Below are 26441 nucleotides of genomic sequence, written 5' to 3'. Positions count from 1 at the left end.
CAGATATTTTATAGAAGTAACTGCTACCAGTGTTTGTTCCGCTATCATATAATCATACAATAAAGGATCCTTCTTTCTATGTTTTCGCAATACATTACATTTGTCTATGTTAAGGGTCAGTTGCCACTCCCTGCACCAAGTGCCTATCGACTGCAGATCTTCCTGTATTTCACTACAATTTTCTAATGCTGCAACTTCTCTGTATACTACAGCATCATCCGCGAAAAGCCGCATGGAACTTCCGACACTATCTACTAGGTCATTTATATATGTTGTGAAAAGCAATGGTCTCATAACACTCCCCTGTGGCACGCCAGAGGTTACTTTAATGTCTGTAGACGTCTCTCGATTGATAACAACATGCTGTGTTCTGTTTGCTAAGAACTCTTCAATCCAGCCGCACAGCTGGTCTGATATTCCGTAGGCTCTTACTTTATCAGGTGACAGTGCGGAACTGTATCAAACGCCTTCCGGAAGTCAAGAAAAATAGCATCTACCTGGGGGCCTGTATCTAATATTTTCTGGGTCTCATGAACAAATAAAGCGAGTTGGGTCTCACATGATCGCTATTTCTGGAATCCATGTTGATTTCTACAGAGTAGATTCTGGGTTTCCAAAAGCGACATGATACTCGAGCAAAAAACATGTTCTAAAATTCTACAACAGATCGACGTCAGAGATATAGGTCTATAGATTTGCGCATCTGCTCGACGACCCTTATTGAAGACTGGGACTAACTATGCTCTTTTCCAATCATTTGGAACCTTCCGTTCCTCTAGAGACTTGCGGTACACGGCTGTTAGATGGGGGGCAAGTTCTTTCGCGTACTCTGTGTAGAATCGAATTGGTATCCCGTCAGGTCCAGTGGACTTTGCTCTGTTTAGTGATTAGAGTTGCTTTTCTATTCCTTGGACACTTATTTCGATGTCAGCCATTTTTTTGTTTGTGCGAGGATTTAGAGACAGAACTGCAGTGCGGTCTGGGAAAAAGGTGTTTAGTATTTCAGCTTTACGCGTGTCATCCTCTGTTTCAATGCCATCATCATCCCGGAGTGTCTGGATATGCTGTTTCGAGCCACTTACTGATTTAACGTAAGACCAGAAATTCCTAGGATTTTCTGTCAAGTCGGTACAAAGAACTTTACTTTCGAATTCACTGAACGCTTCACGCATAGCCCTCCTTACGCTAACTTTGAAATTGTTTAGCTTCTGTTTGTCTGAGAGGTTTTGGCTGCATTTAAATGTGCAGTGAAGCTCTCTTTGCTTTTGCAGTAGTTTGCTAACTTTGTTGTTGTACCACGGTGGGTTTTTCCCGTCCCTCACAGTTTTGCTTGGCACGTACCTGTCTAAAACGCATTTTACGATTGCCTTGAACTTTTTCCATAAACACTCAACATTGTCAGTGTCGGAACAGAAATTTTCGTTTTGATCTGTTAGGTAGTCTGAAATCTGCCTTCTATTACTCTCGCTAAACAGATAAACCTTCCTCCCTTTTTTTATATTCCTAGTAACTTCCATATTCAGGGATGCAGCAATGGCCTTATGATCATTGATTCCCTGTTCTGCACATGCAGAGTCGAAAAGTTCGGGTCTGTTTGTTATCAGTAGGTCCAAGATGTTATCTCCATGAGTCGGTTCTCTGTTTAATTGCTCGAGGTAATTTTCGGATAGTGCACTCAGTATAATTTCACTTGATGCTCTGTCCCTACCACCTGTCCTAAACATCTGAGTGTCCCAGTCTATATGTGGTAAATTGAAATATCCACCTAAGACTATAACATTCTGAGAAAATTTATGTGAAATGTATTCCAAATTTTCTCTCAGTTGTTCTGCCACTATTGCTGCTGAGTCGGGAGGTCGGTAAAAGGAGCCAACTATTAACCTAGCTCGGTTGTTGAGTGTAATCTCCAACCATAATAATTCACAGGAACTATCCACTTCTACTTCACAACAGGATAAACTACTACTAACAGCGACGAACACTCCACCACTAGTTGCATGCAATCTATCATTTCTAAACACCGTCTGTACCTTTGTAAATTTCAGCTTCGGTGCTTTCTATCAGCGTTTGAAGTTCCGGTACTTTACCAACGCAGCTTCGACAGTTTACAATTACAATACCGATTGCTGCTTGGTCCTCGCATATCCTGACTTAGCCCCGCACTCGTTGAGGCTGTTGCCCATTCTGTACCTGCCCAAGGCCATCTAACCTAAAAAAAACGCCCAGACCACGCCACACAACCCCTGCTACCTGTGTAGCCGCTTGTTGCGTGTAGTGGACTCCTGACCTATCCAGCGGAACCCGAAACCCCACCACCTTATGGCGCAAGTCGAGGAATCTGGAGCCCACAAGGTCACAGAACCGTCTCAGCCTTTGATTCAGACCCTCCACTCGGCTCTGTACCAAAGGTCCGCAGTCAGTCCTGTCGATGATGCTGCAGATGGTGAGCTCTGCTTTCATCCCGCTAGCGAGACTGGCAGTCTTCACCAAATCAGATAGCCGCAGAAAGCCAGAGAGGATTTCCTCTGATCCATAGTGACACACATCATTGGTGCCCACATGAGCGACCACCCGCAGATGGGTGCACCCTGTACTCTTCATGGCATCCGGAAGGACCCTTTCCACATCTGGAATGACTCCCCCCTGGTATGCACACGGAGTGCACATTGGTTTTCTTCCCCTCTCTTGCTGCCATATCCCTAAGGGGCCCCATTACGCGCCTGACGTTGGAGGTCCCAACTACCATTAAACCCACCCTCTGCGACCGCCCGGATCTTGCATACTGAGGGGCAACCTCTGGAACAGGATAAGCAGCCATGTCAGGCCGAAGATCAGTATCAGCCTGAGACAGAGCCTGAAAGCGGTTTGTCAGACAAACTGGAGAGGCCTTCCGTTCAGCCCTCCGGAATGTCTTTCGCCCCCTGCCACTCCTTGAGATGACCTCCCACTCTACCACAGGTAAGGGGTCATCCTCAATGCGGGCAGTATCCCGGGCAATCACAGTCGTAGTCCGATCGGGGGATGCGTGGGACGAGCTGGCCGTCCCCGACAAACCCCCATCCGGACCCCCACAGTGATGCCCATTGGCAACAGCCTCAAGCTGTGTGACCGAAGCCAACTCTGCCTGAAGCTGGGAGCGAAGGGATGCCAACTCAGCCTGCATCCGAACACAGCAGTTGCAGTCCCTATTCATGCTAAAAACTGTTGTGCAAAGAACGTCTGAACTAATCTACAGAGAGCGCAAACAAATGGACACAAAATTTAAACGGTTATTAAAATAAAAGATTGCCTAGTAAATGCAGTAATGCTGCTATTTGCACACTGCTGACACAATGCTCAGTGGCGGAAGGAGACTACGTGATTTTACACTATTCAGGTACTAAAACGCAATGCTACAACTCTCAAATACTATAATATGCCCGAAACTTATGAATAAAACAATGCAAGTACCAAAAACACGCAAAGAAATTTAGAATTAAACTATGTAACAAATGAGGGAGTTAGGAGTATACGACTTGCTGCTGCAGCTGCATTCTCACACTGTAATGCATGTTAATGTATCTCCTTGTTAGGAGTCAACCAAATGATGGTGTCAACGACCATAGAATCAGCATTGATGAGCATTGGTAGGAAACTGACGTTTGCCTAAGTCTGTGGAGTCTGGCTGATAGGGCTGTGGATGATGATGATGATGATGATGATGATGATGATGATGATGATGATGAAACTACACGCGGTTCAATGATTTGTGCATTTACGGTAATAATTTGACAAAAAATGTAGATGCAAGCAGTTGCTGACAATTAGGATGAACACAATACAAGAGCGAGTGCCAGGTGCTTTGCACTTATAAACAGGAAGGCTCCAGTAGGCGACGTGGTAGATGCCATGCCATGCGCACAAATTACAGGTGGCCTCTGGTGCTGTTGGTGGAACATTTGAAGTGTAGTGCACTGGTGGAGAATAAAATGTGAATAAATACCATAGCCATTTCAAGAGCATTGTTTAATGTCGTCCAGTAACACACACAGAATATAAAAAATAAAATAAAAACAGAATTGAAGAGTGCATGATTGTTGTATTTGAAAGTTTAGGCACAGACGTTATGACGATGTATAATGCACTATTATCTTTCATAACTTGGCAAAGTGGTCATGCGAATATTGAAGCTTGTTAAAATCCCGAAACTTCAGAGTAATGTCTCTCTTCACCAGATTCTTGTTTATTTGCAGGTATCACGAGGGGCAGGTATATGTGATAGATGTGTCTCAATCAGTAGAACATGACCATCCTCATGCATTGGAATTCTTAAGGAAAGACTGTACAAATATCTCAGGTATGGAATGTAGTTTTATTATTCCACAAGCAGTCCTTTTTTTTCTGTGGTGACATGACGAAAACCAAATTTTCACTCACATCTTCCAAGAGTCTAGTCTGTTCATGAAATTTGACTTTGTCTTATTGATGTGCATTTACATGAATATTTACATGGTCAGAAAAAGATTTTTTAGAACATTTGCTCAAGGAGTAGTATAGTTATGCCACATTTTAAGCATCTGAGTAAGTGAGAAAAACATTATGATCTCAAAATGTAATGTGCTGGGGTAACAACAGCTGCAAAACAGAAATTATTTGAATAAAACTAAAAGGACACGATGAAATTTTGGGCTGAGACACAGATTGCATTCATGTCAATGAACTTTCGTTGTTTGTTCTTGTCATATTAATATAACTCAAGTGTTGACTTGAGCTTCAAATGGAAATGTAAGTTTCATGGATCTGCATATCTTAATTTTTTATTTCAGCAACTGTTGTAGAGAAGAAAGAGATTAAGACCAGTAAGTTGGCTCACTAAGTGGTAAACAGACGATGTACTCTATGTTAATAGTGTATTCTGGCGGGGGTACTCATCTTAAACAAGTTACGGTCAGAAAATAATGGTTCTTATTTTTTATTTTGCAAGTAAAGTAAATGCTGTGTACATAGGATAACAACTGTAACATTTACGATAAGTTAATCATGATCAATTTGTCACTTCAGTATGATCACCATCTTCACCCACAGTTTGTCCCACCTTAAAACGAGCAAGTATGCTGCGGCTGCCACCACCACCACCACCACCAGCGGTGGTGACAAGACAGCCCTTTATGAGCATTGCTCTTCTGTAGAATATTATTCCATTCTTTGCTGTTTGGTGTTAAACTCTTGCAATTCTGAATTCTGATTTTCGTTAGGTCCTCTCTGACACTTTTCACCCACCTTAGCTCTGGTTTTCCAGCTCTCCTGGTTCTTTCAGGTACTGCACTGAATATCTATTTGATCATTCTGTTGTTAGCTCGCAGTACATGTCCTGTCCACTCCCATCTTAAAATGCCGGCCGCGGTGGCCGTGCGATTCTAGGCGCTTCAGTCCGGAGCTGCGGGACTGCTACGGTTGCAGGTTCGAAGCCTGCCTCGGGCATGGATGTGTGTGACGTCCTTAGGTTAGTTAGGGTAGTTCTAAGTTCTAGGGGACTGATGACCTAAGATGTTAGGTCCCATAGTGCTCAGAGCCATTTGAACCCATCTTTTAATCTTAATGTAGCTGACAGTGTCTCGTTCATTATATAGATTCTACAATTTAGTTGAATTGCCTCCTCCAGATACCATTTTCTTCCACTGATCCAAGAATTTGTCACAAAATCTTTCTTTCAGATGTGTCGATTTCTCTTCACTGAATTTTCTTAATGTCCACATTTCAGACTATATTTTAGTGCAAGCTTTACAAAAACTTTGTATCATAACTTGTACAACAGGTTAGATTTCAGATGTTTCCTGATGGCATGATAGCACTTGTTGGTGGACAACATCAATTTTGGATTTCAGAACTGGAACTTCAGGAACAGTTTTTCTGGTAGAAGTGAAACTACACATGAAATCTAACTGATAAGAAGATGAATAGGGGCTCATGAGGATAGTCTTTCATAGTTGTGGGCATATACTTAGTTCTTCCTCCAGTTATCTATAGGTTCATCTTTCCAGCAGCTCTTTCAAGACTCGTAAAGCCTTCTTTCGTTGCTCTTGCTGTTCCTGAAATTCTATCAATATCACCTACATATGGTTAGTACAAGATAGTCCAATGCATTGATTTGTAAATGTCACATAACCCTTTTCCACGGCAATATTAAACAGAAGGCAGAATAATGCATCTGCTTGTGTTACTCCTTTTTTTTGTAGTGACAGCACTTGATAACAGATTCTGTATTTTAACTTAACTCCGGGTGTTGTTCATAGTAGCTTTCTCTCAGGCAATCAGTTTGTTGGAAACCATTACTATATACACCACTCTTCCATCGTTACTGTCATAGGCTGATTTGAAGTCTATAAAGAGGTGATGTCTATCAGTCCAGAATTCTTTGCAGTTTCTTGAATTTGCTGTGTCTTGAAGAGCTCATCAATAGTAGATCTTCCCTCATAAAATCCGCATTGACAGTCACCAGCAGCATTTTCGACATAAGGTGCAAGGCTACTAAAGAGGATGCTGGAGAATATTTTACCTGCTGTAGATAATAGACAAATCCCCTATGGTTGGAGCATGCCATGATACCACATTTCGTGTGTATTGGACATATGATACCTATGTTCCATTATCGGGGATATTTTCATTTACGCAAATTGTAATTATATAGAAATGTTTCACAAGTCCCATTTCCTGCATTATTACATTATGCTTGTATTAGATTCATTTCTGGGGCCTTATTAGTCTTTAGCTTTTTGATGGCAGCCTCCACTTCCCCAGCAACTGGTACTGGTTGTAATGTTTCTGACCTGTATTTATTGAGGGTAAGATTCTTTGGTTCTCAGCTAAAGCTCATTCAGCAGTTCAAGTTGTTAAGAATATCTTTTGCATTTTGCTTCATCACTATTCAAAACTGAATCATCTGTACTTCTATATAAATGTGTCCTAGACTGGAAATCCTTTTGGATCTTATTTAACTTACTACTCATTCATTCCTTTCAGCTGTTTCATTTCTTAGTGCAAAATCTCCTCTTCCTCTTTTCTTATCTTCTTACTGTTCTATAATCTCTGTAGATCTTCAGGTAGGGTTTACCTGTTGTGTTATCTTGTAGGTCTCATTTTTAATTGCTGTTAGTAATGTGCACTCTCCATCATACAAGCCACTGTGCATGACCTGATTCTCTCTTGTGAGACCTTCATCAGTAGTTTTTGTAAGACTGGCTGTTAGGTTTTTACATATTTCTTAGATACACTCACTGTGGGGTAAGTGGGTGAGGTATCACTTCACTTGGTCAGAAAGTCTTCGAGCAGCCTCAGGCACCTTGAGTGAATCAATATGGGATTTACTCGCATGATATCCATGTACATTCCTTGCATTACATATTCAACTTCAGATTGTTGTTGTTGCATTGTAATGATTAGAGTCAACATTAGCACAGCTACAACGCCTTACATCCGTTATGTTGAACAGACATCGTGCATATTAGGAGATAGTCAGTTTGGTTAAAAATATTTCCATCTGGATATTTCCAGGTCATTGTATGTATATCTTCATGGTTAAAATTTTTTCTGTGCAAATTGTACAAACCTGCTCCTATTGTCATTTGGGTAATCATTTAAATTTATTTTCCAATACAAGGCTGTTGTTCATCATCATCTTCTGTTTTAGCATTCATATCTCCAAAGATTATCCTACAGTCTCATTTAGGACATTCGTTTTATACTTTGTCTAACTTATCATTAAAAGGAATTTTCTCCTCTACATGTATAATTGTGCAGTAAAAATCATGGTCCTGCTTCCTCAGCCACTGGCACAAGTCTTGTCTCCAGTCAAAATTTTTGCCATTGTTATTACACCATATGTTAGCTCATTTCATTTCCTGATCCAGATCAAGGCATCAGATTGCCTGTTATCATAAGCAATAAAACATATTGTTGCCCATGGAACAGTTCTGTAAAAAGGCTGTTTGTAGGCTGAGATTCACTGTGGACAGAAAAGCCACATGCAATAACATGCAGGGTAAGGGCTCTATGTGAATGCTCATCACATTTTCCATTATAAAGAGCATACTTCACTGTGAATGTATGTCCTTTACAACCAACAAAGTTTTGTCAAGAAATACCAAGGATAGAGTTCCACGGTGCATTAAATGCCATAAGCCCAATTTGTGCTAGATTTCAATTCTAAAAGCAGACACACTCTTCCATGGCAGTCATCAGTTTGCACTTGTGAAATTTTGGTGAAGTTATTCTGAAATCATTTGTATGCAGGGAAGATGATGTATATGACAGTTGTCATACAGAAAAGTGCCCGATATTGATCAGGATTAATTTTAGGACAATAGGTACCTATAATTATAATTACCCTGAGCAACAGTTCATTGAAAGAGCCACACCATTTGCTGTTGTGTAAATAATCTAATTTGATACTTGTGGGTTACATAATCCAATCCTAGAACCTTGATCCCACATTCAGTAATCCAAATGATTCAGGAAAATGTGGCAACCCAAACTCACAATCAGTCAGACCATGGAGCAGGGCAGCCACACCAGAAATTTTGTGGTGTAATTGCAGTCAGTTTAATTCTTTTTTTTTTTTTTCTTCAGTATCATGTCAAACAATTTAAGTGTAACATAAAATTTATATAGAATGAATGACAAGTTGTAAAGATATTTTGTTTCTCTGAGCTGTTGGTAGATGAGGCAGGCTTCACTATTATCCTTCCTTAACCCTTCCCCTCAGCGTACCTTCCCACAGCACCGAACCTGTTTTTCTTTCCCCATCCCGACATGTCCAGAGCCAGGGGCCAGTGTCAGGTGGCCTGTATTCCGTCCTCACACTGCAGTCACAGTGACTTGAGGAAGTAGTTTCTCTTTATCCACTACACTACTCATTGTGGCATAGCATAGGGCCACCTTGGGCAGGCCAACTGGATGGAGCAGTTCACACACACGCCCCTTTCCCTGTACCCCAGCAAAACCTGCTTTCTCGTTCCTCTCCTTGCCCCCCCCCCCACCTGTCTGTTCATCTATAGAATGTTTGCAGTTGGGAAGATAAAGGGCCTGTAGCCAGAGTCATACTGAGCTGATCCTGTGCCCCATGCCAGAACTGCCAAAGCTGCAACTCCCCGGAGAAAAACTACCTTTCCGCAAATTTTTTCCTACACAAGTATAGGAAATTCTGTAATTTGTAAGATAGGTTTGATAAAAAAATGAAGTGTTACTGAAAAATATTATGTCAGTGAGCTATACTGACAAAAAATATTGCACAGAACAAATTAAATGTATCATCATTGTTATCATATTCCTTTAAACGATTAGGGTGTTGCCTGTTCCGAACTCACAACGAGTCATTCTCATTTTTTTCAAGGTCTTCCATTATCTGTCTTCCCATTCAACTTGTTATTTACATTTTCCAGGGAATCTGTAACCTGAGATTCACGAGATGGGTTGCCTACAATCTTCATTATATTTTTCAATTTTTTGATTCACATTAAAAATAATGCATTTTATTCTAATATCCCTGTTCCTATAATCGTATCCCTTATTATGCAGCCCTTCATCATTCATAGGGACCCCACCTCTCCGGTTAAATGTAACATTGTACTAAATAATTTACAAATTTTACAAACTTTTTAAAAGAATGTCGAGTAAAATAAAGTCTGTGTTACTGTTTGTGGTAGTTGCTGTACATTGATTTTATCATGGTGTATTATAGATAGTCCGCAGCTTGTGGTCTAGTAGCTAGTGTTGCTACTTCCTGATCATGAGGTTCTGGGTTCAATTCCTGGCCAGGTTGGGGATTTTCTCTGCCCAGGAACTGGGTGTTCGTGTTGTCCTCATCATTTGTGACAGTGGCTAGATTCGACTGTGTAAAAAAAGAATTAGACTGTGTAAAAAAAGAATTAGACTGTGTATGGACACTGATGACCACGCAGTTGAGCACCCCACAAACCAATAATCACCACCATCATCATGTAATGATAAATTAAGAGTAGGAAATAAAATCTGTTCCTTAACAGTGTATGAATCATTAATTGGGAAATAAAACAAAAAGGGCTGTAATCAAGTGTTGAGAACATATTCCTTTACAAGAATTGAGTTATTATTATTATTATTATTATTATTATTATTATTATTATTATTATTATTATTATTTTCCATTTCCTTGCTTTGAGTGCAGACAACTCATTGATAATGTCACTGAAGTCTAATTTAGCAGCTGTGTCATAGTCCATTGTCAAGGTAACCAAATTTGACTGTCTGCTTCTCCAGTACACTGCATATTTTTCAGAATAAGATACAGAGCTCTGGTAGGAAATTAAAATGGGATGAAATGATGGATTATTTGTGAGAAAGGTTTACCGTTTCACTTATTCTATCAAATATTTCCTACTCACATGAACCATGGACCTTGCCGTTGGTGGTGAGGCTTGCGTGCCTCAGCGCTACAGATGGCCGTACCGTAGGTGCAACCACAACGGAGGGGTATCTGTTGAGAGGCCAGACAAACGTGTGGTTCCTGAAGAGGGGCAGCAGTCTTTTCAGTAGTTACAGGGGCAACAGTCTGGATTATTGACTGATCTGGCCTCTTAACACTAACCAAAACGGCCTTGCTGTGCTGGTACTGCGAATGGCTGAAAGCAAGGGGAAACTACAGCCGTAATTTTTCCCGAGGGCATGCAGCTTTACTGTATGGTTAAATGATGATGGCGTCTTCTTGGGTAAAATATTCCGGAGGTAAAATAGTCCCCCATTCGGATCTCCGGGTGGGGACTACTCAAGAGGACGTCATTATCAGGAGAGGAAAAAAAAACTGGCGTTCTACGGATCGGAGCGTGGAATGTCAGATCCCTTAATCGGGCAGGTAGGTTAGAAAATTTAAAAAGGGAAATGGATAGGTTAGAGTTAGATATAGTGGGAATTACTGAAGTTCGGTGGCAGGAGGAACAAGACTTTTGGTCAGGTGAATACAGGGTTATAAATACACAATCAAATAGGGGTCATGCAGGAGTAGGTTTAATAATGAATAGGAAAATAAAAAGTGCGGGTAAGCTATTACAACAGCATAGTGAACGCATTATTGAGGCTAAGATAGACACGAAGCCATGCCTACTATGGTAGTTCAAGTTTATATGCCAACTGGCTCTGCAGATGATGAAGAAATTGATGAAATGTATGATGAGATAAAAGAAATGATTCAGGTAGTGAAGGGAGACGAAAATTTAATAGTCATGGATGACTGGAATTTGAGAGTAGGAAAAGGGAGAGAAGGAAACATAGTAGGTGAATATGGATTGGGAGTAAGAAATGAAAGAGGAAGCCACCTGGTAGAATTTTGCACAGAGCATAATTTAATCATAGCTAACACTTGGTTCAAGAACCATAAAAGAAGGTTGTATACATGGAAGAATCTTGGAGATACTAGAAGGTATCAGATAGATCATATAATGGTAAGACAGAGATTTAGGAACCAGGTTTTAAATTGTAAGACATTTCCAGGGGCAGATGTGGACTCTGACCACAATCTATTGGTTATGAACTGTAGATTAAAACTGAAGAAACTGCAAAAAGGTGGGAGTTGAAGGAGATGGGACCTGGATAAACTGAAAGAACCAGAGGTTGTACAGAGTTTCAGGGAGAGCATAAGGGAACAATTGACAGGAATGGGGGAAAGAAATACAGTAGAAGAAGAATGGGTAGCTCTGAGGGATGAAGTAGTGAAGACAGCAGAGGATCGAGTAGGTAAAAAGACAAGGGCTAGTAGAAATCCTTGGGTAACAGAAGAAATATTTCATTTAATTGATGAAAGGAGAAAATATAAAAATTCAATAAATGAAGTAAGCAAAAAGGGATACAAACGTCTCAAAAATGAGATCGATAGGATGTAGACACTTATCTCACTAGGGTTAAGATAGATACTGCCTACAGGAAAATTAAAGAGACCTTTGGAGAAAAGAGAACCACTTGTATGAATATCAAGAGCTCAGATGGAAACCCAGTTCTAAGCAAAGAAGGGAAAGCAGAAAGGTGGAAGGAGTATGTAGATGGTCTATACAAGGGCGATGTATTTGAGGACAATATTATGGAAATGGAAGAGGGTGTAGATGAAGATGAAATGGGAGATAAGATACTGCGTGAAGAGTTTGACAGAGCACTGAAAGACCTGAGTCGAAACAAGGCCCCGGGAGTAGACAACATTCCATTAGAACTACTGACGGCGTTGGGAGAGCCAGTCCTGACAAAACTCTACCATCTGGTTAGCAAGATGTATGAGACGGGCGAAATACCCTCAGACTTCAAGAAGAATATAATAATTCCAATTCCAAAGAAAGTAGGTGTTGACAGATGTGAAAATTACCGAACTATCAGTTTAATAAGTCACACCTTCAAAATACTAACGCGAATTGTTTACAGACGGATGGAAAAACTGGTAGAAGCCGACCTCGGGGAAGATCAGTTTGGATTCTGCAGAAATGTCGGAACACGCGAGGCAATACTGACCCTCGACTTATCTTAGAAAATAGATAAAGGAAAGGCAAACCTATGTTTCAAGCATTTGTAAACTTAGAGAAAGCTTTCGACAATGTTGACTGGAATACTCTCTTTCAAATTGTAAAGATGGCAGGGGTAAAATACAGGGAGCGAAAGGCTATTTACAATTTGTACAGAAACCAGATGGCAGTTATAAGAGCCATGGGGCATGAAAGGGAAGCAGTGGTTGGGAAGGGAGTGAGACAGGGTTGTAGTCTCTCCCCAATCTTATTCAATCTGTATATTGAGCAAGCAGTGAAGCGAACAAAAGAAAATTTGGAGTAGGTAGTAAAATCCATGGAGAAGAAATAAAGACGTTGAGGTTCGCCGATGACATTGTAATTCTGTCAGGGACAGCAAAGGACTTGGAAGAGCAGTTGAACGGAATGGGCAGTGTCTTGAAAGGAGGATATAAGATGAACATAAACAAAAGCAAAACGAGGATAATGGAATGTAGTCGAATTAAGTCAGGTCATGCTGAAGGAATTAGATTAGGAAATGAGACACTTAAAGTAGTAAAGGGGTTTTGCTATTTGGTGAGTAAAATAACTGATGATGGTGGAAGTAGAGAGGATATAAAATGTAGACTGGCAATGGCAAGGAAAGCGTTTCTGAAGAAGAGAAATTTGTTAACACCAAGTATAGATTTAAGTGTCAGGAAGTTGTTTCTGAAAGTATTTGTATGGAGTGTAGCCATGTATGGAAGTGAAACATGGACGATAAATAGTTTGGACAAGAAGAGAATAGAAGTATTCGAAATGTGGTGATACAGAAGAATGCTGAAGATTAGATGGGTAAATCACATAACTAATGAAGAGGTACTTAACAGAATTTGGGAGAAGAGGAGTTTGTGGGACAACTTGACAAGAAGAAGGGACCGGTTGGTAGGACGTGTTCTGAGGCATCAAGGTATCACAAATTTAGCATTGGAGGGCAGCATGGAGGGTAAAAATCGTAGAGGGAGACAGAGATGAATACACTAAGCAGATTCAGAAGGATGTAGGTTGCAGTAAGTACTGGGAGAGGAAGAAGCGTGCACAGGATAGAGTAGCATGGAGAGCTGCATCAAACCAGTCACAGGACTGAAGACCACAACAGCATCAAATATTTTGAAGCAGTCTAGCTTAAACAACTTCACTCTAGTTCTCAGTTGGCAGAAATTGGCAAAAATAGAAAGTCTACTGTCAAGCAGTATATTGTTTGCTTTAAGACCCAGTGGCCAAACTTTGAGACCATACAGTACTGTAGCGAAGCAACAGCAAAACCTCCACTGTTGAGACGAGAGAGCTGTCGAGGTAGCAGCTGTATGAATTAAGTGCACTTTTGATGCGCAACACAGTGTGATGCATGTTCAGGCCTGCCTGGCCCCCCACCCCCCCCACACACCTTTCCCTTTTTGTCCACCCGTCTGCCGCCCCATTCCCATTGTCATTCATCATCGAGAACTGTTGCAAACTGCAAGTGGTGCCATCTCTCAGTACTGATCCATATAAAGAAGGCTGTTTGCTAAGAAACACCTTTTAAGTTATTATATAAATGAAAATAATCAGTGTTTTAAAATGTAATGTAATTGGGTAGGTGAAAGTTCTACTCACTGTGCTACCACCACCTTTACCAGCTCTGTATCTGGCAAAACATATTCTCAAAGGGAGAGCCACCTGTGAAATTACATAACAGCTGGTGTACAACGTTATGTCAACACTGCTCACCCTTTAACATCAGCATGTCTACAACCAAGTTATGAGTTAGGATGAATAGACAGACAATGTATACGGGGGGGGGGAAACAATATTCTGTTGCGGAACATGCTCATTTTCTACTACATGACAGTCATGACCTCAGTGCCTGTTTCACTACATGTGCCATCTGAATTCTTCGCCTGGAGACAATTTTTCAGAACTTTGCATGAGGGAACTGGTGTTAAAACATGTCCCTGGTTCTTGACATCCGTGAGGCCTTAATTTACATTAAGTTTTGCAGTTTCACCATTTGTTCACAGTAACTGTTCCTTTCGCATCTTCCTTTTAGTTTTCTTTCTCATTTTCTGATATGTCTATCACCCCCTCCCCCCCCCCCCCCCCCCCCCCTGCCCAATTCCACCTCTCCAACACATACAATGCACTTAGCTTTCTTCTCTCATTAAATCGTGTGATGTTTTGGCAATACTCCCTCACTTACATAGTACCTTATCTTCCACCCTTAAGCTCTCAGATTTTCAAATCTCATCCAATGAAGTCTTCAACAACCAGCCTTTCTCTCTCATCTCATCCAGTGAGTCTCCCTGGACCCACAGTTCTGGGCGACTTTCCCGAACTCTCCCCACTTTCGTAACCTCACCAGACCTTTTCCTTCACCCATCTTCCTTCCCCTTCAACTCATCTGCTAGGAGGAGAAGCCACTAGTTCCGAAAGCATGCAAACTTAAATTACTTTAAGTGTTTTCTCCTGCCACCACTTGGCGAGAAGAGTTTTTTGCCTACTCATTTACATTATACATTAATTCAGTGTGGAACAGAAGCTAAAAATCAAGTGGTTAGGTGCACATCAACCAAATACATTATTACACACACAACACAAAAAATATTGAGTTCACTTCTGTACATACTTTATTATTAGCATTAGCATATGTTGGTTTAGACATAAATTTGTAATTGTGTAATTACAATATTTACAAGTTTTCTATTACTTCTGAAGCATTATGATACAATTAGTAATTACCATATTTACAATTTTTCTATTACTTCTGAAGCATTATGACACAATTAGAAGTTGTGTGTGAAACAGTTTGGAGTAGTCCCGTTATGAAGTTCATAGACTTGTTACCTCCATCCTAGCAACGCAAATGAGCACCAGCCACTACTGCCGTGGAGATAATTTTGTCATTTTCATACCTTAACCCTACTAAAACCAGATCATTTTAGGATTAGAAGAAAGGCAATTTGAAACAACCGTAGTGATCTTAACATAAAAAGGACACATACTTTTTGCAGAACTTTTTCTCAAAAGGCAGCACAAGAGAGGATGACTTGCCATCAATAATCTGGGAAATAATCATCCATGTATTACTCAGAAAATCACAAGCTGTTATAATGATCACACAACTTGACATAACCTGTTTCCAATTTAACTGCAATATACGAAGATGAATGAAAATAAACATTGACAATTTGCTAGACAACTATTAGTTTGCTTTCAAAAATGGTTACAGTTCTCTGGAATCAATTTGAACATAGAAGTAATGAGACCTCCCGCATCCCACTCTCCAACAACCTAAAATAGACTTAAATAAGGCTACTCTCATTCGCAATTCAGGTGTCATTCTGACTTACAGGATACTGAAATCAGGCAGTGCGTTCTTATAATGTATATAATATCCTAGATTTAAGTAAATCTATGTTGTCAAGTGAGAGAGCAGCAAAGGAAACAAAAGAACAATTCGGAGTAGGTACTAAAATCCATGGAGAAGAAATAAAGACGTTGAGGTTCGCTGATGACATTGTAATTCTGTCAGAGACAGCAAAGGACTTGGAAGAGCAGTTGAACGGAATGGGCAGTGTCTTGAAAGGAGGGTATAAGATGAACATCAACAAAAGCAAAACAAGGATAATGGAATGTAGTCTCATTAGGTCGGGTGATGCTGAGGTAATTAGATTAGGAAATGAGACACTTAAAGTAGTAAAGGAGTTTTGCTATTTGGGGAGCAAAAAAACTGATGATGGTCAAAGTAGAGAGGATATAAAATGTAGACTGGCAATGGCAAGGAAAGCATTTCCGAAGAAGAGAAATTTGTTAACATAGAGTATAGTTTAAAGTGTCAGGAAGTCTCTTCTGAAAGTATTTGTATGGAGTGTAGCCATGTATGGAAGTGAAACATGGACGATAAATAGTTTGGACAAGAAGAGAATAGTAGCTTTCAAAATGTGGTGCTACAGAAGAATGCTGAAGATTAGATAGGTAGATCACGTAACTAATGAGAAGGTACTGAATAGAATTGAGGAGAAGAGAAGTTTGTAGCACAAATTGACTAGAAGAAGGGATCGATTGGTAGGACACATTCTGAGGCATCAAGGGATCACCAATTTAGTATTGGAGGGAAGTGCAGGGGGTAAAAATCGCAGGGGGAGACCGAGGCATGAATACACTATAAAGATTCAGATGGATGTAGGTTGCAGTAGTTACTCTTGAGATGAAGAAGCTTGCACAGGATAGAGAAGCATGGAGAGCTGCATCAAACCAGTCTCTGGACTTACGACAACAACAACAACAACATGTTACCAAGTACCTCATGTGGTCGGATGTAATATTACTGTTTAACTATACTACCTTTGCTAATCTGTCATGGGATTATACTGGGTATTGGTGTACTTTAAATATACACTGCAATGATATATGCATGTGTTTGTGTGGAAGGGGTATTACTACAGTACAATATGTGAAACCTTATTAAATGTAGTATGTGAAACTGGGCACTTATTTGTGCTTTTTGAGTATGAGCCACCTAGATAAGTTAATTCTTGTGTGCTTAATATGTCTCTGATAAACTGTATCACAATGCTCCTTTCTCATTAGAGTACACCACCTTATTTACAGACTTTTTTAGGCGCAAAGGAGTTGCAACAATGACAGTGAAAGAACTGTTTGACTTTATTACTGATCCAACTGTAACGGAGAGAAATATGGAGGAATACTTAGATAGAGTTTCAGAAAAAGCTGCTTCAAGAACTCTGGAAGAGACAACAGCTCAAGAACAAATTGAAGAAGAAGTCTTCAAGAAAGCCTACATACCAAAGAATCTACAGGAGGTAAGAATATCTGTGCAATATGTTAAAAAGTGGGTGAGGTTAGAACACAGTCATTAGAACACAGTCACTGCTGCATGTGTTGCTTAGCCTGAAAATTACGTAGAAGAATGTGGCAACATCAGTGCTCTGTCTTGTGAAGTTGGGAAGACAGATATATGTACAAAGAAAATAACTGCAGAGAAACTAGGGCAGCAGAAGTAATATTTCTGTTGATTGGCTAAGGAAGGGTGTACAGAATTGTTTAGGGTAAGACAGGAAATTGCAATATAAGGCACATTGGAATGAAATAAATAGGGAGGGAAGGGAAGCAGAAGTGAAATTGTTGCAGAAAAATGTTAAGAATTTGAAAAGGAAATCATTTTAATTTTTCATGGTTGCAAAATATTGACATGAATAATTTACTGAAGAATGGAAAAACTGTTAGAATCCGATCTCATAAAAGATCATTTTTAGTACTAGAGAAATTTAGTAATGCACAAGGCAATATTGTCCCTACAATTTATTGTAGAAGGTAAGTTTGAAGAAATGCAAACCTATGTTTACAACATTCGTAAAATTGGAGAAAGCTTTTGATGTGCTGACTGGACTACACCCTTTGAAATTTTGAAGGTAGCAGTTATAGAATACAGGGAGTGAATGGATATTTGACTTCTACTACAGACAGTAGATTGCAGAGAAGAGTCAGAGGGCATAGGGGGGGGGGGGGGGGGGGGGGGGGGAAAGAGACACAAGACACAACAGTCGGAAAGGATCCACCTGTTTTTTAACATCTGGAGTGTAATTTTGTATGGAGATGGAGTGTAGTTGATAAGCAATAGAGAAAAGGTGAGAGAGTAGAAACTTTCGAAATGTGGTACTATAGAGGCTAGAGTAGTAGATCAGATTGTAGATCAGGAGGTACTGAATGGAACTGCCAGAACAGGAAATTTATGGCACAATTTGACTAAAAGAAGGGACTGGTTGACAGAACACATCCTCAGGCATCAAAGAATTCTCAGTTTGGCAATGAAAGTGTAAAGGTGAAAATTGTGGAGATAGAGGGGACCTAGGCCTCCAGTAAGCAGATTCAGATGGATGTAGATTGTGGTTGTTATGCAGAAATGAAAAAGCTTGCATGGTGTAGACTAGCTTGGAAAGCTGCTACAAACCAGTCTTTGCACTGAAGACTGTAACAACATACGTGTAGTTATTGTATCAGGAAATGTCCTCTCCTCTCTGTGGTGATTTTTAACTATTATGCCCATATTTTTAAAACAGTATTACACTGCAGAAACTGCGATTACCAAAAGCATATGACATAAACTCTTCTGACTACAGTATGGCTCTGCTGCTGTTCTGCTGGGGTATGGATACTTCTCAGGTGGAGTGACTGAGTGGAGATAGGTGGGAAATGGGAGGGAGACGTGGGATAAGGTGGCTGACAGCTGTAAGAGAGAGCAGCTGGCTCAAGAGACAGGAATGTGGCGACAGTGAACTTGTTCTGTCAGCAGGTAGTGAGAGTTGTGTGCAGTGCACAATAATATGGAGGAGTTTTTTTTGTGTGTGTGTGTGTGGGGGGGGAGGGGGGGCTGTTAGAAGAAGAAAGAGGGACACTGCAGAGGGGAGGGTGTGAGTGTAGAATGGGTTAAGCTAGACAGGTAGGACTCGAGTGTGGGGCAGGAGCTGACAGACATTGAGACCAGAAGTATTTATGGATGGATGGGTGCATTGGATAGACAGTTCACTTCTATGCAATTCAGAGAAGTTGCAGTTGGGAAAGGAACCAGACTGTATGGATTCGGAAGCAGCCATTGAAATCGAGCATGTTGTGTTCAGTAGCATGTTCCACCACTGGGTAGTTAACTCTGTTCTTGGCCCCAGTTCATCGGTCGCCATTCATTTGGGTGGGCAGCTGGTTGGTGGGCATTCTCACATAAAATATTCTATAGAAGTTACAGCAGAGTTGTTGAATGATGTGATATGACATGACTCTCACCGTCACACCTCTAACAGGATTGATGTAGGATGTGCAGAGTGGATGCATAGATAAGTCTCACACCCATGTCCTTCACATGGTATGACTTCTGTGGCAAGGGTTGGGGAGTATGTGTAGTGTTAAGATGGACTTACGATATTTCATAAGCAGTGTGTGGGTGATGAACTACTACTTTGAGAGGTTGGGAACTATTGGGTTAGGACATTCCTCACTTCTGAGCAGGAGGATAGAACAGCCACTCAAACCATAAGACAGATACCAATTTAACCCTAGCATTACCAACGTATTTTTTGTTACATGTAATACCAACGGGGAAAGGGGGGGGGGGGGGGGGGCTCAAAGGCCCATAAAGAATACCACAATTTATTTTTATCATAAATAAAGTTTATTTACTTCTGATACCTCTAATAACAATTCAAAATGCTTAGACATTGTTTTTGTATACTGGATAATAAAAGATGTTATTATAATAGGAATAAAATGAACAAATCACGAGATTCAGTTTATATATTTTTTGGAGTAATGTTTCAAAATAGTGTTTTCTTATAAAAACGACTTTTTTAGTTTGATACACTACATGAAGCAAACAAAATTTACTGTCTCATTCTGCAACGCATTTTTCACACAACACTGTCTTCCTGCAGTGTTTCCCACAGACGTGTTTGTGGCACTGAGAGCAGGTAACAGTTGACTTTCCCAGCTTGTTGTACTTGATCTTTTTAGATGCAGCTTCTTAGCAGCATAGGTGGCACCGTCCACGTGTTCCTGGTTCTGCTGTTGAGGATGATGGTTCTACAGAGCAGCTGAGCTTCCATTGTGTGATGCTTTCCATTGCCATTATTACTGGCTTCTGAAGTCCATACAAATTTTGTGCCCGTTTATCTACTTGAGATTTTATTAGTTTGAGACCTAAGTTAGTGATAAAAACCCTTCTGCGGTTTAGCAAATTCTTTTTCCAATTCGGAAAGTTGAGGGAGGAAGAGTGAATATGCATTTATTGCTGCTATGTCTATGAGTGTGTAGAAGAGGGACAAAGGCCATCTTCTTGTTCCTCTCTTTGTGCTGTAGTGTCTTGCCATCTGGTCTATGGTGTCCACGCCTCCCTTTGTAGAATCATAAAAAAGATTTATGTTAGTCTTCTTTGAGTCTTCATTCAACACCCCTTCTGAGTGATAAGTTGAGAACATCAACAGCAGTCGCTTTGGCTTCTCGCGGACTAGCGTTGATGCAAGAGTAACTGGTGGCCTCTGTCTGAGGGTCAGTATAAGCAAAGATGGAAGAGTGTAAACTGCGGCCAGTTGTAGTCTTCAGCTCTTCAGGTATGTGTCATCTGTTAGACTGTAGGGTGCCAACAAGTGTGAGGTGAAAATCATTCCATAGAGTCTCAGCAAGCTCCACTGAAGTATAGTACCGATCTGTGGTAACATTACAGCCTGATTTTTCAATAGGTTTTATTAGACTCTTTACAATTTCCATTGGTCCATTTGAATGCTGTGTATTTCCTGACTTGCCTGTATAGATGTCCATGCTGATCACATATCTAGTCTCAGAATCGGACAGCATTCAAATTAGAATGCCGTATTTTCCAGGTTTTTCTTTTAGAAACACCTTGAATGGACAGCGATCACGGAACAAAGACAACATCTCATCCACTGTTGTATGTAGACCAGGAATGAAATACAATGGAAGTGAAGAATTGAATCTTTCAAAAATTTCCCTCATTGGAGCAAACTTGTCAGTCTGGCGACGAATTTCTCTTGTGTTCTTATCATCAAACCTCAATATTTTAGTCAATTCGAAAAATCGGGTCCGTCTCATTGATCCATAGTACACTTGTCAGCCCTGAAGCAAAGACCATAAATCTTGGACAGGTATCTTATTGTCATGATTTGAACCCATGATTAGCAAGAGTCATATATAACAAAATAACTCATCTTCATCTGTGTGCTGAATACCTAGTCGAGAAGCCTCTTCATTTGAGTGTAGTTTTATTAGATTTATAATTTGAGGTGTAAAAAAGAGCTCTATAGCCTCTTTCGGAGACGCAATTCTTCCTTGTTGTCCTAGCCCCATTCTTTCTCGCACTATATTTTGTACAGAACGCCGATATTGTCGAGATGGCTTCGTAATATACTCTCGTCCACTTTTTGCAATGAATTTATCACATTCCGTATCATTATCATCTGGTGGATTGGCTTCAACCTCATTTTCATTCTCAGACGATGAATCAGTTCTAATTTCTTCCACATCATCATCCACTTCACTTTCCTCTAAATCTGATTCGTTCAAAACTTCTTCTAGCACTCTTTCAATGGAACTATCACGTAAACATTGTCTACTCATGTTGCTGGTTCAACAGCAGCAGAAACACTGAAAATAACAATGGTCCGCTTCATAATAATATGTCTGAAGGCAACAATGCCAAAATTCGTTTCATGGTAAGAATTTGAAATGAAAGACTCAACCTCGTAAATCTTACCTTGCTATTACCAACGGGTGGGCTTCTAAGGCCCACAGAGAATTAAATCAAGTAAATGAATTTTAATTACATTTTTATTCTGAAATTCTGTAATGACGCAATAGTACATTCAATAACAAACAATTACCTTTGCTTTCAAGTTCATATATCAAAGGGTGTGGATACAACATAGGAAAAACTGAGTCAGTGGGCCTACGAGGCCTCACCGTTGGTAATGCTAGGGTTAATCCCTGTCCCTGAAGACAGGGGCTCTCCCACTGTTGTGATGAACCTGGCATGATTCTTCTACCTACCAGGATAATGATCCCATCCCATATGTCTAGGATAACATCCATTTCTGACTTCCTTCATTGTGTCTCAACTATGCTCACCCCATTACTAAATGGTTCCCTACTCTTCATTGCTGGCACTACCTCCTTACAAACCAACACCACCCATGCCCATGTCCAGTGCCTTTGCTGCTATTGACACTACCTCCCTATAAACCACCACTAGCCACACCCGGTGGTGGTGCTGCTATTGAACAATACCTCTTCCAACATTGTACTGACTCTGAACCCACCACTTCATTCATTATGTATCTTCAAACTACATTTTTGTTGTTGTTGTCTTCAGTCCTGAGACTGGTTTGATGCAGCTCTCCATGCTACTCTATCCTGTGCAAGCTTCTTCCTCTCCCAGTACCTACTGCAACCTAAATCCTTCTGAATCTGCTTAGTGTATTCATCTCTGTCTCCCTCTACGACTTTTACCCTCCACGCTGCCCTCCAATGCTAAATTTGTGATACCTTGATGCCTCAGAACACGTCTTACCAACCGGTCCCATCTTCTTGTCAAGTTGTCCCACAAACTCCTCTTCTCCCAAATTCTGTTAAGTACCTCTTCATTAGTTATGTGATTTACCCATCTAATCTTCAGCATTCTTCTGTAGCACCACATTTCGAAAACTTCTATTCTCTTCTTGTCCAAACTATTTATCGTCCATGTTTCACTTCCATACATGGCTACACTCCATACAAATACTTTCAGAAACAACTTCCTGACACTTAAATCTATACTTGGTGTTAACAAATTTCTCTTCTTCAGAAACGCTTTCCTTGCCATTGCCAGTCTACATTTTATATCCTCTCTACTTCCACCATCATCAGTTATTTTACTCACCAAATAGCAAAACCCCTTTACTACTTTAAGTGTCTCATTTCCTAATCTAATTCCTTCAGCATGACCTGACTTAATTCGACTACATTCCATTATCCTCGTTTTGCTTTTGTTTATGTTCATCTTATATCCTCCTTTCAAGACACTATCCATTCCGTTCAACTGCTCTTCCAAGTCCTTTGCTGTCTCTGACAGAATTACAATGTCATCAGCGAACCTCAAAGTTTTTATTTCTTCTCCGTGGATTTTAATACCTACTCCAAATTTTCTTTTGTTCGCTTCACTGCTTGCTCAATATACAGATTGAATAACATTGGGGAGAGACTACAACCCTGTCTCACTCCCTTCCCAACCACTTCTTCCCTTTCATGCCCCATGGCTCTTATAACTGCCATCTGGTTTCTGTACAAATTGTAAATAGCCTTTCGCTCCCTGTATTTTACCCCTGCCATCTTTACAATTTGAGTCAACATTGTCGAAAGCTTTCTCTAAGTTTACAAATGCTTGAAACATAGGTTTGCCTTTCCTTTATCTATTTTCTAAGATAAGTCGAGGGTCAGTATTGCCTCACGTGTTCCTACATTTCTGCGGAATCCAAACTGATCTTCCCCGAGGTCGGCTTCTACCAGTTTTTCCATCCGTCTGTAAACAATTCGCGTTAGTATTTTGAAGGTGTGACTTATTAAACTGATAGTTCGGTAATTTTCACATCTGTCAACACCTACTTTCTTTGGAATTGGAATTATTATATTCTTCTTGAAGTCTGAGGGTATTTCGCCCGTCTCATACATCTTGCTAACCAGATGGTAGAGTTTTGTCAGGACTGGCTCTCCCAACGCCGTCAGTAGTTCTAATGGAATGTTGTCTACTCCCGGGGCCTTGTTTCGACTCAGGTCTTTCAGTGCTCTGTCAAACTCTTCACGCAGTATCTTATCTCCCATTTCATCTTCATCTACACCCTCTTCCATTTCCATAATATTGTCCTCAAATACATCGCCCTTGTATAGACCCTCTACATACTCCTTCCACCTTTCTGCTTTCCCTTCTTTGCTTAGAACTGGGTTTCCATCTGAGCTCTTGATATTCATACAAGTGGTTCTCTTTTCTCCAAAGGTCTCTTTAATTTTCCTGTAGGCAGTATCTATCTTAACCCTAGTGAGATAAGTGTCTACATCCTATCGATCTCATTTTTGAGACGTTTGTATCCCTTTTTGCCTACTTCATTTATTGAATTTTTATATTTTCTCCTTTCATCAATTAAATGAAATATTTCTTCTGTTACCCAAGGATTTCTACTAGCCCTTGTCTTTTTACCTACTCGATCCTCTGCTGTCTTCACTACTTCATCCCTCAGAGCTACCCATTCTTCTTCTACTGTATTTCTTTCCCCCATTCCTGTCAATTGTTCCCTTATGCTCTCCCTGAAACTCTGTACAACCTCTGGTTCTTTCAGTTTATCCAGGTCCCATCTCCTTCAACTCCCACCTTTTTGCAGTTTCTTCAGTTTTAATCTACAGTTCATAACCAATAGATTGTGGTCAGAGTCCACATCTGCCCCTGGAAATGTCTTACAATTTAAAACCTGGTTCCTAAATCTCTGTCTTACCATTATATGATCTATCTGATACCTTCTAGTATCTCCAAGATTCTTCCATGTATACAACCTTCTTTTATGGTTCTTGAACCAAGTGTTAGCTATGATTAAATTATGCTCTGTGCAAAATTCTACCAGGTGGCTTCCTCTTTCATTTCTTACTCCCAATCCATATTCACCTACTATGTTTCCTTCTCTCCCTTTTCCTACTCTCAAATTCCAGTCATCCATGACTATTAAATTTTCGTCTCCCTTCACTACCTGAATCATTTCTTTTATCTCATCATACATTTCATCAATTTCTTCATCATCTGCAGAGCCAGTTGGCATATAAACTTGAACTACCATAGTAGGCATGGCTTCGTGTCTATCTTAGCCTCAATAATGCGTTCACTATGCTGTTGTAATAGCTTACCCGCACTTTTTATTTTCCTATTCATTATTAAACCTACTCCTGCATGACCCCTATTTGATTGTGTATTTATAACCCTGTATTCACCTGACCAAAAGTCTTGTTCCTCCTGCCACCGAACTTCAGTAATTCCCACTATATCTAACTCTAACCTATCCATTTCCCTTTTTAAATTTTCTAACCTACCTGCCCGATTAAGGGATCTGACATTCCACGCTCCGATCCGTAGAACGCCAGTTTTTTTTTCCTCTCCTGATAATGACGTCCTCTTGAGTAGTCCCCACCCGGAGATCCGAATGGGGGACTATTTTACCTCCGGAATATTTTACCCAAGAAGACGCCATCATCATTTAACCATACAGTAAAGCTGCATGCCCTCGGGAAAAATTACGGCTGTAGTTTCCCCTTGCTTTCAGCCATTCGCAGTACCAGCACAGCAAGGCCGTTTTGGTTAGTGTTACAAGGCCAGATCAGTCAATAATCCAGGCTGCTGCCCCTCTTCAGGAACCACACGTTTGTCTGGCCTCACAACAGGTACCCCTCCGTTGTGGTTGCACCTACGGTACGGCCATCTGTAGCGCTGAGGCACGCAAGCTTCCCCACCAGCGTCAAGGTCCATGGTTCATGGGGGTAGGAACTATATCCTTACACAGAACTATTTCTCCTTTGAAAACGAGATATACCAACAGATGCGGACATGGGTGCCTACATGACACCCTCCTATGCCCAATTGTTTGTGGGCCATCTAGATAAATCTTTCTAGCCTTCCAAAATCCCAAACCCTTTCAGTTTCAGCTTCATTGACGATTCTTTTATAGTCTGGACCCAGGGCCAAGATCCTATCTTCCTCCTCTCACAGCTGCAACGTAGTGTGGCTCATCAGCTTCACCTAAGTGCCCTCATCCTATGGTGCCCCTTTCCTGGTAATGGATGTACACTTCCCTGATGGTACAATTCAAACCTCAGTCAATATCAAGCCTGCTAACCACCCACAGTTCCGACATCTCTTCCAAGCTGTCTACATTATAGTCTGGCGATCTGTGGATGGCACATCAGCAGCAACGAGCAGCCCCTTGCCCAGTATACGGAAGATATTATGCCTTCACAGACTTGCACTACCCCAAACCTAGTCTGCAAACATTTTCCATGTGAGATCCCCACATGCCCTTAATCCTCACACCGCCCTCAAAATCCAGATACCTTATCACACATCATTATGGATTGGAACAATTTGAGCATATCCTTCAATAGGGCTTCAACAACTTACCATCATGATGAGAAATGCGGAACAAACTATGTACAATCCCATCCAATCCTCCTAAAGTGATGTTCTGTCACCCACCCAATCTCAAAATGTTCTTGCTCCTTCTTATGCCACACCTACTCTCACACCCCGAGGATGTGTAATATCTCTTAATGATACTCAGTGCTAAGCCTCAATTTTACTGTGTTCAGGCACATAAGTAGAAAATTCAGATATCTCAATTTCAC

General features: G+C 40.6%; 1 protein-coding gene across 1 annotated transcript in view; it reads left to right on the top strand.

Annotated features, from left to right (window-relative positions):
* The window catches only part of LOC126356305 (serine/threonine-protein kinase RIO1-like), a 101977-nt gene that overhangs the window by 44475 nt on the left and 31061 nt on the right, over nucleotides 1–26441 (top strand). Inside the window, exons 7-8 of the mRNA XM_050007252.1 lie at nucleotides 4233–4336; nucleotides 17121–17332. Of these exons, the coding sequence (XP_049863209.1) occupies nucleotides 4233–4336; nucleotides 17121–17332 (316 nt within the window). The remainder of the gene's footprint in view (nucleotides 1–4232; nucleotides 4337–17120; nucleotides 17333–26441) is intronic.

This window comes from Schistocerca gregaria, chromosome 3 (genome assembly GCF_023897955.1).
Source record: "Schistocerca gregaria isolate iqSchGreg1 chromosome 3, iqSchGreg1.2, whole genome shotgun sequence".
In the NCBI taxonomy this organism is placed as follows: domain Eukaryota; kingdom Metazoa; phylum Arthropoda; class Insecta; order Orthoptera; family Acrididae; genus Schistocerca; species Schistocerca gregaria.
Note: the sequence above shows the minus strand (reverse complement) of the source record. Positions and strands in the feature narration are given on the sequence as shown.